Below are 13,473 nucleotides of genomic sequence, written 5' to 3'. Positions count from 1 at the left end.
GACATGGCCTTATACTCAGTCAATATTAAAGATATAAAGGTTATATTTTCACAGAACGTTCTACATCTTTATGAAGGATGATTTTATGTAGAAAACAGCAAATCACACACAAAAAAAACACTTTACATTTACATTTAGTCATTTTGCAGACGCTTTTATCCAAAGCGACTTACAGTTGGGGAATACATAAAGCGATTATTTTTAAAGAGGCACAGAAAGTGCTTGAAATACCAAGTTTTAGGCATTGTTCAAATAAGTACAAGCTAGAAAGGGAAGGAATAAATAAAGAGAAATATATATATATATATTTTTTAAGATGAAGTCAAGTAGCGTTTAAAGAGATGAGTTTTCAGCTGTCGCTTGAAAATTGTCAGGGATTCAGCATTCCGGATAGGGGTGGGAAGATCGTTCCACCAGCCGGGAACAGTGAACGAGAATGTTCTGGAAAGTGATTTTGAGCCTCTCTGTGACGGTACCACGAGGCGTCGCTCACTAGCGGATCTCAGACTTTAGTTGTGTTTTCACAGGCAGGGTCACAATTACAGCAGAGCTTTGAATCTCAGAAACAACAGGACAGGGAAAATATACCTTTTCTTTGTTCACTCAGATGCAGCCTCGAATCCTACAGATAAAAATATCTTTCTATCTCTTGAGGTCTGCAAGATTAATATGTACGTTAATGTATTTGGTAACGCCTGGACCCGCAAAACGGTTCCCACCAGTGGAGCACATCCGCTGCGTTTTGATTGTCCACCACCACCATCATGACCATCTCCATCACAGCCAGTGACATTTGAATTGTTTTCCAGTTCAACAGAAGATAAATAAAGCTGGCATTTGGGCTGATGGGGTGTGCGTTCGCCACTGGGGCCGATTCGGATGGCACATTTTTCAAAGGTGTGGGCAACACAGAAGCAGCTGTTATGGAAGCAATAAATCTTTCTCCTCAAGCGCTTCTGACATCTCCTATAAAAAAGAGAAACACTAGAAAAATACGATAGATTCATACATGTGTTTTTACGGTCACGCTATGAGCGTCTGGTGAGTGACCCTGCACTTCCTTTTATCTACCACGTCGGTTTTGATAAACGACTAACAATATCCTTACACCTATGAGCAAAACAAGGAATAGCAGAACTCACAGATTGAATTTCCCGGTCCGGTCTTTCCTACAACAGCAGGCTTTGTGATTGATTGACAAGTTTTCCTTTGAACGGGATGGATGAAAGCACACAGTTTAGTACACAACAATATGGAAAGCTTCAGTCTTATCTGACACTGAACAGATGATCCTGTCACTGCCTGGTGTTCCACATCTAAGCACAGCATGTTCTCAGCGCCGCTCCATTTCACTTCTAGTTACAGTGAGATGTGGTCCTGGGATTGTGCTGTAGCTCAGCATTCTGGGATCTGGTTCTTCTGTAAATTAGCGACGGGCTCTGCTGTAGCTCACTACTGAGTCATAGCTTCTGCTCCGACTGCGACTGCGTCTGCTGTACATAGAGTTCCACGACGAGCTGCGACTATAGCTCCTGTATGACGAGTAAGTGTGACTGCGACTGCGGCTACGGCTGCGACTGCGACTCCGTGAACGGCTGCGACTGAGAGTAAACAGACGCCAGGACAAGAGGCTGGAGGATCGGCTGCTGACGGAGGGACTGGGACGGTAGTAGGGGACCGGTCTCTTTCTGGCACTGTGCAGGAAAGAGTATACAAACAATGACATGTTAATACATCATTCTGAATGGGGAAAATGTCACAAAGTAGCTGAAGTTGTCCACACACTGAGAACATATAATCCGACCAAAAAAGGTCCATCAAAAATATATTTTATTTTCCATATGCAAACGTGAAAAAGTCAAGTGACAAAAAAAAGGAAAGCATGGGCTGAAATGTCTGCTCTTTGGTCTGTTTTTAAGACGCTTTGCACTTTTGTCACTTTTTCACTTCTGCATATGGAAAATAAAATATATATTTTTATATACCTTATTTGGTCTGATTATATGTTCTCAGTGTGCTTCTCAACTTTAGCTACTTGGTTGACTAAACTTCTTTTAGTTTTTACGCACCTGACAATTAATTTTTTTTTTGAGCGCACACAATTAATAATATAATAATACAGAAGTTACATAGATTAAGGGATATAAAATCCTGCCTTCAACAGATTTTTCTAAATACCTAATATTATTCTCCTTTAGGAAAGATTTTTTTGAAGAAATTAATACATATGTTCAAAAAAGATGCATATAATTGATCAAAAGTGACAGAAAATTTATTTTTTATGAAAGATAAAAAAATATTTCTATTTCAAATAAATTATGATCTTTTGAACTTTCATTTTATGAAAACAAAAAAAAATCCTATAGAAAAAAATAATCAAGGTTTCCACAAAAATTTGAAACAGCACAATTTTTTTAAATAATATTAAGAAATATCACTTTATCACTCGGTTTTACTATTGTAATTACATTTGTCCTCTTTTGTCATGGCTTTGTTGTATAGTTGTATATCTTTATACTTTGTCATATTTTTTATGCCTTTCCCATGCATGTTAGTGTTTTTTTGGCAAATAAAAAATGTTTATCACAAAAAAGAGAAATGTTTCTTGAGCAGCAAATCAGCATATTAGAATGATTTCTGAAGGAGCATATGACACTGAAGACTGGAGTAATGATGCTGATATATATATATATATATAATATATATATATATATAAACATTAATTTGAAGAATTAATTTGTTTCTCTTGAGGATGCAAGAAAGAACTGGAATGCTGACATTCCTGCCACTTGCATTTTAATTTGTTAAATATATTTTCTAATTTGATAATGCCTTCAGCTTCCAATTAGAATTATATTAATATATTCTTAGCTCAGTTTAAACATTTTACAGTGTTTAAATCCATTCTGCAGTTTTCCACAGATTTGCCCACACAATCAGTAAACCCAGATCTCCAAAGAAAGATCGACGGAGCAGTGTCCATTTGTTAGCTTGTATTGCAACACTAGTAGTTCTGTGAGAACAGACCTTGTAATTCTACGGGCTTCCAGGTGACTGGGGGAATCTCTTCTTCTCTTCCTCATTGGAGAGCAAGGTCTTCTCCTGCTGTGCTTTCTACTCTTGCAGGAACTGCAGTCTCTTTTCCGCTTTCGAAACCTTTTCATCCACACATGAAAGAGATGTGAGCACGTATGTGTTAATTAATGTCGCCGTCATCGTCAAACCATTATTTTAGATAAAACACTTCTTCTTTTAGCTGAAATTCACCTGTCTAGTGTGCTCTGTGAGTGATTTAAACTGAGGGGACTGCTCGCACTAGACAGACTGTCTCTCCGAGAATGCAGTGAATAACTGGATGAACGGGAATATGATCTATAAATGAGCCGAGGGAGATGATGCTGTCAGATACAAAAATACCAGTTTGCAACTAAATCGAAAGCTTCAAATCAGAGTTGTGTCTTCTATAATGAATGGCAGCTGTGTGACCCACCTTCTCCCTGAGGACAGGGATCGGCTTCTTGAATAGCGCCCTGAGTATCTGCTTTGGGATGATATGCTTCTGCTGCGGGACCTCGCTCGATCCTGATATCTATCATATGGCAGACTCCGATTCCTATCAGTGACGACACCCAGGGGCTGTGTCTTCCCCAAATCAGAGCACGTGCCCGCTTCTTCACTGCAATTATAAGAGGGGCAATAGTTATTTTTATTTACTTTATTACTTCACAATATAATAGGAGACCTGCATAGTTGCAGAAAGAGACTGCACTCTGTACCTGGGTTATTATAGTTACCTAAAGCTAAAACTAGGTTTTGGTATCATTTGAATTTGATCAATTTCCGATTCTGATTCTGCTTATGGATTCCGATTCCCAGTTTCGATTCCAATGTGATTAAATAATGATATCAAACATTTATCCTGTGTCTCTTTTTTTCCAAACCATTTATTTTAGCTGAATACCATGAACAAAAATCAACAGGCTACATAAAAACTGGACTCTTTAAGAGCTGTTTGTGTGCAAAATACAACTGCATGATTCTGGATAAATTGAGGTTTTTCTATTTTATTTTTTTCCCCAATGGAAGTTGTGGTTCTCTCATGATTCTGAAGAAAAAACATTAGACAACTAAACAAAATCACACGTAATTTATGAATGAATGATTCAATGACTCACTCAAGATGTATTTGTGTCATTACTGGATGAATCAGCGTTCTTGAACGAACCTCTTGTATGATTCAAAGACAAATGCATTTTAACAGCCCCTTTTCGCCACCTACTGGTGTAACAGTGTAATCGATGAATCTTCATTTGAAGCGTAAAATTACTTTCAAAAGGTGATTTACTCCATTTTAATCGCTACCATACCCATCATACACACACACTGTAAAAAATGACCGTGAATTTAACGGTAAAAGACTGTAAACGCAGATTTAAATGTTCAAATCACACTGGTTTGATCGTACTCTGCACGGATAAACCAAGTGATCACAACATTGATCGCACACGTCAAAGGTTGTGGAATGAAAGACGAATCATTGTAATTTAGGAATAGAATCACGTTGGTGTTTGAATCATGTTCGCGATCTTTAACGATCTATTAAATTAAAGTGCTTTCATGTTGGTGGTGACACCTCTCTTGCAACATGTTTAGACACTACAGATATTATACTTAGCTTTTTTGGCTTCTGATCGCAAATGTAGCCAAACTTTGGAGCGCTTAGATTAGCAAACAAGGTCCAGGCAGATCGCTAGGTCCAGTCCTCACAGATGAAGAAAAAAAAAGCGCATAGGAATTGATAGGCGGAATCGAAATTTTCATTTGACAACAAGTATCTGATTCCTGACCTTAAGTATCCGATTCTGGAATCGCAATCGATTTTCGATTCCCAACCCTAGCTAAAACTATTTTTAAAAAGTCAGTTGAAGTAAAACCTAAAACTAAACTAAAAAACAAAAGTGCTAAAAATTTGTAAAATGTAAATACTAAATACACTCAAAAAAATTGTCGGTCTAAATTGAAACTTTATGTGCACATGAACACTGAGCAGTGTGGACACTACTATTACATAAAACTTACCTGTTTCATTCACGTATGACTGACGCACATGAATCGCATTATGTTTATTGATTTGTTTATGTTAAAACTATGTATCTAAATGGATGGAAAATTTGTATGTAACTGAAATGCATAAAGTTTCAAAACATTTTTGAGTGTACTAAAAATGGAAATCTAAAATATAAAAATTATCATTTTAATAATACTAATAAAACACTGCTTTGTACAGTTGTTGTTTTTTTGCCATGTTCGGTCTGAAATATATATATTTTTATATTATTTTAACTTGAAAAGTCACTCATTAGTGGCCATATGTAAAGAGTGAAACAGAAGCCGAACCTACATCCAAAATTATACACTTAAGCTGGAAAGATACACTGTAAAAAATTCTGTAGAATTTACAGTAAAAAACGTCAGCTGTGGTTGCCAGAATTTTACCGTAAAAAATACGGTAGCAACATTTTAGGTTTTACGGTTTTAACTTAAGTTTACAGTTAAATGCCGTAGTTTCATTAACTGATATAATGTTAATATACCAACCTATTGAAGTACTGAAATCTGTTTTGTAGCTTTGTAATAAACTGATAACCACCAAATGCAGGAGGTGATGAGAAAGCCACACGATGAACCAAAGCCCATCACAAGCAGCTTTTAAATAATAACATATATAGAAGGTGCACAGCGTCATTCACACAAACACTAAACACCATCACGGTAACACACATGAAACTGAAATAATGCAATAAATATTCATTTAACAACATTAGGTGTAACACACAACCCTAATATACAAAACTGATAAGAAAAAACTAACATAAAAAATTTGAAATGTAAATTATACAGTATTTTTCACTTCCAAAAACGGTATACTACTGTAAAATTACATGTAATGTCCAATACAGTTTTCACCGTATATAGTAGGGGAATTTACCGTTAACCATTTAACAGGTTTTTACTATAGCATTTTTACAGTCTTTTACCGTTAAATTCACGGCCATTTTTTACAGTGTATCGTTAATGTTTATGTCAAGGTTTAATAGTATTTTAGACAGTGATAGATCTGATGTATAGCATATATTCTGTTTACTTACTCTTACTGTAACTGTAATAGAATGAGTTCAGACCGATGTAAAGTTGGTGTAAAATGCATTCAAAACAGCCTCACCCTTTGAACTTGTTGAAGGCAGAGCTGTGAAGGGTGTTTTCTTTGAGCACTGGTTTACCCAGAGAGTCATAGCTGGTTAGAGAGTTGCCTGAATCTGAGGCATTGTCTCCGTCGACTAGCCTAAGCTTCTCAGGAGATGTCAGATCCTGGCATGAGATCTTTCCGTTTCCAGACACCTTTGACTTTGTGATGCCCGTTTTACTTGACAGTGGAGATGACGTGTCATTTCCCGAATCGTAATCTGCATGTCCTTTGCCCTTATTGGATATCGAGTCCTGGACGATCACCATTTTGTTTAAACCCTCAACCCCAGGACGTGATTGCGAGATCTGCGAGCAGACAAAGCAAAGTTGTTGTTATTTTTCTAAAGAAAATCAAGGCCGCATCAATAATCTGCTACCTGCATGATACAGTTTGAGTACTCTTTAAAAGGCACATACTGTATGTCCATACAGAGCACAGAGAGGAAATTAATCAAGTTTTTTTTGGGACAGAAACTAAAAGATTAAAAACGCCATGCATATCTGTCACATGCGAGAAATTTGAAAAGAAAGGAGAAGAACAAAGCAAGAACTCTTACAAAAGAAACTAATGAAATAGAGACTGAAGAGAGAAAATAAACAATGAACCAATGCTAATGAAAGAGACAGATCAGAAAAGAGAGAAAAGAACCTACAAGAATAAACTTCCAGCTACTTTAATGTTAGAAGAAAGAGAGAGTAAAAGGAAACAGAAATCCCCAATTTGAAAGCACTTTTCCTTTAAAGAACATTGAACAGACATCACAGAATGGGCTTAAGTAAAAAAAATATATAATTATATGAAAAGGGTTGCAGACAAAAGAAATATCTCCATCACTCTAACTAGGTAAAATCCTTGAGAAAAACAAAAAGAACATGTTTCTGCTTTAGTCCTCTGTCGGAAGAGATTTTACAGTCCACCAGCGGCCTACAATAAGTCCCTTAATCTGCGGATAGCATCGACTTACCAATCAAGACTTCCTCCTTAAGTAGGTAAGGTGTAAGAAAAAGGGAAGAGCGGGTGACATAAGTGCATCATTAGAGTGGTAAAGTGCAAGAAAAAGACAATAACCCTCTCTTCTTTAAATCCAACTCCGCTCTGCCACATACCGGCATGAGCCTTTTTCTTTACCTTTGTTGTGCACCTGTAGGTCTTAAATGAGTTCTCATTTTCTGTTGTGGGACTGATGGAACAAATTCAAACAGACTCTGCATCCTTCGTGGAAAATGGAAAGAAGCTGCTAAACTTCAATAAAGTTCTAGTTTGCTACAGTGGTGCAAAAAGCAATCAAACTCTGGTTTGTGGTAGAACTCTGACAGAGCCTGGTGGTTGTTTGTAATGATCGAGCTGTGAAGTGAGACTGAAACAATTATGTGCAGGTTATGTATAGATCATCAGCTTTTTGCAAGCTTCAGTATATGAAACAAACCGCACCAGAGCAAAGCATGCTTTACTTAAACAGAAAAAGGCCACTGCTAACCAACCGTGCGATAAAATGTATCTAAAAAATACGAAAACTAATTTTTCTTCAAAAGAGAGGCTTTTCAAAGACATTTATGTCAACATCTTTAGTTTAAGCACTTTCAAAAAACAATGGAAGAAATATTTTCTTCACATGCTGGACGATCTTTAAATATGATAGCACAAGACAAAAATATTATCAGTGTTTAAAAGATTAGACAATGCAATTAGTGTAACTATAATGATTATGTCAGGAAAAGTGATTTATCTTCTGCGCACACAAACCATCACAAAAGGCTTCGAAGCCATGATACAAAAGTTTATTTAAAAGCTTACTGAAAATAATGTTAGAAAATCCATGATGCAGTATATAGGTTTATGTTAATTATTAACATTAAATTAGGACATTATATGACCACTCCCCTGGACTATGTTCTTTAGTGATGGTGAACTTTTATTTATTGAATGATGTTTGATATTTCTGCTTGGAGTGGATGCAGTTAGTTGGAGTGTGGCAGTAGGTTGCATGTCGCTTTTAAAAAGTGTAATTACTGAGAGCGGAAAACACTCGAAAAGCACTCTCATTAAAAAGTTAATTAACTTAAGTTTAAATTGTGTGTCAAGCATGTGTGCAATATGCAAATCTCATGTTGGTCAATGGTGATTATTGTTCCCATTAAAAAAGGACTGTAGAAAAACTTCATCTGCATGTGAGAATTAAAAATGCTATGCCTTTATGCTTAACTATGGCTAGCTTCAATCCAAATCCTACCCAGTTATTGTAAAAGAACTAAAAAACATGCAAAACGTCACATAAATCACAATAAATATTTTTCCATGGAGGAACAATGTGCACTTGCTGACTTCAAAATCCATTAGTTTAACAGATACGTGTACATCTTTTGTCGTCTTGACACCTATTAAGCAAAAAGAATCAATGGTTTCACGAGGGCCGTAAACTGGCATTGTAAGCGCATCAGGTAGCCATCAGAAACACTTACGGTGCTTTCAGAAAAGTGGCAGCAGCACTTAGAGGAGATTTTACTGGTCAGCTTGATTGCCGACCTGCATGCGTTGCCTCCATGGACAGCTGATGAATGGCCACCGTCTTGCAAACCAGATTTTTCACAATCTTCATATCTACATACACAAAGCAATTGAAATCATAGTTAACGGCCCCTTCACCTCGAGGAGGAATTAAAATATTCATATTCACATTAAATATACATAATACTGTAAGTAGAACCATTTCAGCTTATCAAGATAATGCTCACAGCACCTTTACAACAGTAACAATAAAATCATAATGTGGGACAGCGAAGGTATAACAGTCATTCGTCAGTTTTCCCTTTCTACATTATCTGGGCAGTGAGGTGTAAAGGTGAATCCTCCACAGGTTAACATATGGAAAATGATCGGCTAGTTCCTCTGATCTGCACGCGCTTAAGGTGGAATAAAACGGTTTCCTATGAAAGGACGTGCCAATTATACCAGCTCAGGACATAGATTATCTGTAATAGGTCTTTGTGAAGTGAATGAGGATTCACCAGAATGGGAACTGATGGCCATTGTTCCTGTTGTGTGGCGTGAGTGGGCTCTCTGTGCCTTTTAAACTCCTGAAACCATGTAAAGCTTCACTGTGCTTGCTTTCTATAATGATTTCGTCCTTTGAATATCCCTGAGAAATTCCAAATAATGGAGAGATCAGTTAGGGATTTAAAAGCAATCATCTCCAGTTTAAGATTATTTCAATTTGAAACCTGAGCGCGTTTTTCTCCGGTCTTGAAAATGGTAGAAATTCTGTGATGAATGAATGAGAGTGGCTTTTGTATGAAGGACTGATGAAGTAATCAGTTCGGTGTCACCTGGGAGAGCATTTGAGGCCAATTTAATGCATGATAAACTGTGTCTGTGATTACTCTGATGTGTTCATCTAATTCAAAATGTATTTTTTAAAATACGCCTTTGACCCAGTACAAAATGGTCTTATTTTACATCTCATAAACTACCCTGATTTGTGCAATAATGAAGCGTGTACTTCAACGTCCTAACTTGTTTGAGCATTTGTCATAATCTCTGTACATGGGCAATCAGCAGGATTTGGCATTTATATGCTTTACAGGCAATCTTCACTGACACCTACTATCAAAGGAAACAGATTTAAACCTGAAACTTTATTTCAACACTATTCCCTGTAGTGCTCCATCTCTACAGTACCTCAACCCCATCACCCCACAACCCACTCCAAAGAGGCGCAACCGTCCACGGGGGCGAGATCTCAAATTTCATTCCCTTTCCCGTTTCCATTGATCTACACGCCAAATGTTGGACATCAGCTGTGAGAGGCAGATAAAAGAGTTTCCTCTGTGTCACCTCTACCTTTATCAGTCATCGCCACAGTGCCACCGGACGCTCACTGATAAGATAAAAACCTGACTGGCCAGCATGAAGCCATAAATATCTCTGGCCGCTCAACATTCTCCCAAAAAAAAAAAGAAGAAAATGTTTTAAAATGTTTGGAACGGTCATTTAAAATTCTTTGAATACGAATGCTCTAATCCGTATGAATGTGGGAATGTGCAGGTGAATGAGTGCGCTTACAAACTTCTATTCTATTCTATTCTATTCTTACATGAATTTGACTTAGATCATTAAATTTGATGTTATAATGCCACTGATAGCCTGGAAAACATAGCTACTAACTTCGGTTTTAGACTCTCTATTCTATTCTGCTCTATTCTATTCTATTCTGACTTGAATTTGTTTTAGATCATTAAATGTGATGTTATAATGCCACTGATAGACTGGATAACATAGCAGCTAACTTCGGTTTTAGACTCTCTATTCTATTCTGCTCTGTTCTATTCTATTCCATTCTATTCTGACTTGAATTTGTTTTAGATCATTAAATGTGATGTTACAATGCCACTGATAGACTGGACAACATAGCAGCTGCCTTCGGTTTTAGACTCTCTATTCTATCCTATTCTATTCTATTCTATTCTATTCTATTCTATTCTATTCTATTCTTACTTGAATTTGACTTAGATCATTAAATTTGAGCTTTGAATACGAATGCTCTAATCCGTATGAATGTGGGAATGTGCAGGTGAATGAGTGCGCTTACAAACTTCTATTCTATTCTATTCTATTCTTACATGAATTTGACTTAGATCATTAAATTTGATGTTATAATGCCACTGATAGACTGGAAAACATAGCTACTAACTTCGGTTTTAGACTCTCTATTCTATTCTGCTCTATTCTATTCTATTCTATTCTGACTTGAATTTGTTTTAGATCATTAAATGTGATGTTACAATGCCACTGATAGACTGGACAACATAGCAGCTGCCTTCGGTTTTAGACTCTCTATTCTATCCTATTCTATTCTATTCTATTCTATTCTATTCTATTCTATTCTATTCTTACTTGAATTTGACTTAGATCATTAAATTTGATGTTACAATGCCACTGATAGACTGGAAAACATAGCTACTAACTTCGGTTTTAGACTCTCTATTCTATTCTGCTCTATTCTATTCTATTCTATTCTATTCTGACTTGAATTAGTTTTAGATCATTAAATGTGATGCTATAATGCCACTGATAGACTGGACAACATAGCAGCTGCCTTCGGGTTTAGACTCTCTATTCTATTCTATTCTATTCTATTCTATTCTATTCTATTCTATACTATTCTATTCTATTCTGACTTGAATTAGTTTTAGATCATTAAATGTGATGTTATAATGCCACTGATAGACTGGACAACATAGCAGATGCCTTCGGTTTTAGACTCAGCCATGGAGTTCATTTAAATTTGGCCTCCTCCCAATTATTCAGTCATAAGGTCACCACTGTACCTGTTTGCCATGCAGGAATAACTCCTAATTTCTGCTTTCCGGCGCCGGTGTCTGCGATGAGAGTGGCTCCTTGCCCTGAAGGGTAACCAATAGAGACATGCATGCAGAGAATTAACTATCTCACCCGCATATTCTGCTATTTTGTGCTGGGACAGCAACATCAAGACTCAAATTTACATTACATTCCCATTACACCTCTTATCTTATCATGGCCGTGCTAGAGAGAGAAAGAGAGTGTAAGCAGTGAGTGAAAGAGCAATTACAATGCCATAAGACAATAAAAAACATGACACAACACCCTAACAAGAGTCAGAGCTTTTTGTGTGAATGTCTCTGAAGTGTTATATAATTTAATGTGGCACATGTAAAACAGTGTTAATTGAGTCTGAAATGGAGACAGTTTAGTCGCACGTTCAGTAGTTGAGCGCAGAATTACATGAGATTGCTGAGTGATTTCAATTAAAGTTTAAAATTGAATTCAGCTGCCCAACAAACTATGCATTATGAAAGAGCAGACCATGTTTAATAGCTTGATGTAAAATTAATACAAATTAAACAGCAGCTTTTACAGCTAGTAGATTCCATTAAGAGATAAATATTAAGGTGTTGTTTTTGAGTACTGTTTTATATATATATATATACTGTATATATATATAGGCTGTATAAATGAATGCCATTACTGATTCTATGTTTTGAGGACAGTGATAAGGATCTTAATATGCCGTTTTCACAACTTTTTGGGACATCTCAAGTCAACTTGAAACAGCTACCACAGCTATATTCGCAGGGCTCGCAAAATCACAAGCCCGATGTCCAGGGCTATTGTTTCTTCCAGTCGGGCTACCAAAATGTATCACCACCCTATATCTTAAATACAGGGTTCCCACGGGTCCTTAAAATGTCTTAAATTTAGTGGAATTAAATTTAAGGCCATAAAAGTCTTAGATACCTTAAATATGAGAAAATATATAGAAAATATACGTATAAGAAATTTCTGAATTATAATTTCAACATTTCAACAGGTCTTACATTTGGGGACTGACAGACAAGAATTGCAATACAGCTTAATGTGATGATTAAACTTCAAAAGGCTCTGATTTCATTGAGTAGAATGCGGTCTAAAAGTGAAAATGCAGCGTGGGTGTTTTTATATGAATGCATCTCTGAAGGGGAGTTTCGATGGCATTTATTTATTATTTCCTATAATGCCTGATAAAGCAGCATTTATGAGCACAGCACTGCTTTGTGTGCAGTCATTATTGGGAAACCACTATATTTCTGTCATTCCAAAAGCGCCACCTGCTGGCAGAGAATGAATGTGCATCACTGATCAATTTACAGATCAGTGATTTGCATTTTCAGTAAGCCCGTCTGCCATTTATGTTCAGACCAATGCAAATATCGACTCATTTTTTTAAAGCACCAAACACATAGAGTTGTAAATGTGAAAGAAGCTAATGTGCCTTCTAAAAATCTAAACAATTAAGACATTAAGATATATGTTTATATGTTTTAAATTAATATGACAATGTATATGTTTGACTCATCCCTTTTCTTAATGGTTTAAAGGCTGAAATGTGATGTCTATCATTTTACAAGACCTTTATTTTTGTGAAAACCTGTATCTGAACTGTAAATCATGTCATTTTATGCATGTTACCATAGACATTGCCCAACCCCACTCATACGGTGTTTTCATTTCATTTTATTTGTGCAAGTCTTAAAAAGGGTCATAAAAACAATTACACTGATTTCTTTTTTTTAAATCTTCAGGTACCCTGTAAAATAAAATTCCTTCCTTGATATGTGTGAAAATGTTTTTGATTGACATTTCAACACTACCCAATTTTCTATATATATATATATATATATATATATATATATATATATATATATATATAT

At 36.2% G+C, this 13,473-nt stretch overlaps 1 protein-coding gene across 1 annotated transcript in view; it reads right to left on the bottom strand.

The window, feature by feature from the left end:
• Positions 1–495: 495 nt before the first annotated feature.
• srrm4 (serine/arginine repetitive matrix 4) overlaps positions 496–13,473 on the bottom strand; it is a 60,200-nt gene continuing 47,222 nt past the window's right edge. Inside the window, exons 7-13 of the mRNA XM_016245269.1 lie at positions 11,572–11,646; positions 8,707–8,845; positions 6,224–6,552; positions 3,491–3,676; positions 3,268–3,372; positions 3,028–3,156; positions 496–1,694 (exon numbers count right to left, since the gene is read on the bottom strand). Coding sequence (XP_016100755.1) covers positions 1,427–1,694; positions 3,028–3,156; positions 3,268–3,372; positions 3,491–3,676; positions 6,224–6,552; positions 8,707–8,845; positions 11,572–11,646 — 1,231 coding nt within the window. The 3' untranslated portion in view covers positions 496–1,426. The remainder of the gene's footprint in view (positions 1,695–3,027; positions 3,157–3,267; positions 3,373–3,490; positions 3,677–6,223; positions 6,553–8,706; positions 8,846–11,571; positions 11,647–13,473) is intronic.

The sequence above is a fragment of the Sinocyclocheilus grahami genome, unplaced genomic scaffold, assembly GCF_001515645.1.
Source record: "Sinocyclocheilus grahami isolate Dianchi unplaced genomic scaffold, SAMN03320097.WGS_v1.1 scaffold749.1, whole genome shotgun sequence".
NCBI lineage: Eukaryota > Metazoa > Chordata > Actinopteri > Cypriniformes > Cyprinidae > Sinocyclocheilus > Sinocyclocheilus grahami.
The sequence above is the reverse complement of the archived record's forward strand: the minus strand, read 5'-3'. Positions and strand labels throughout refer to the sequence as shown.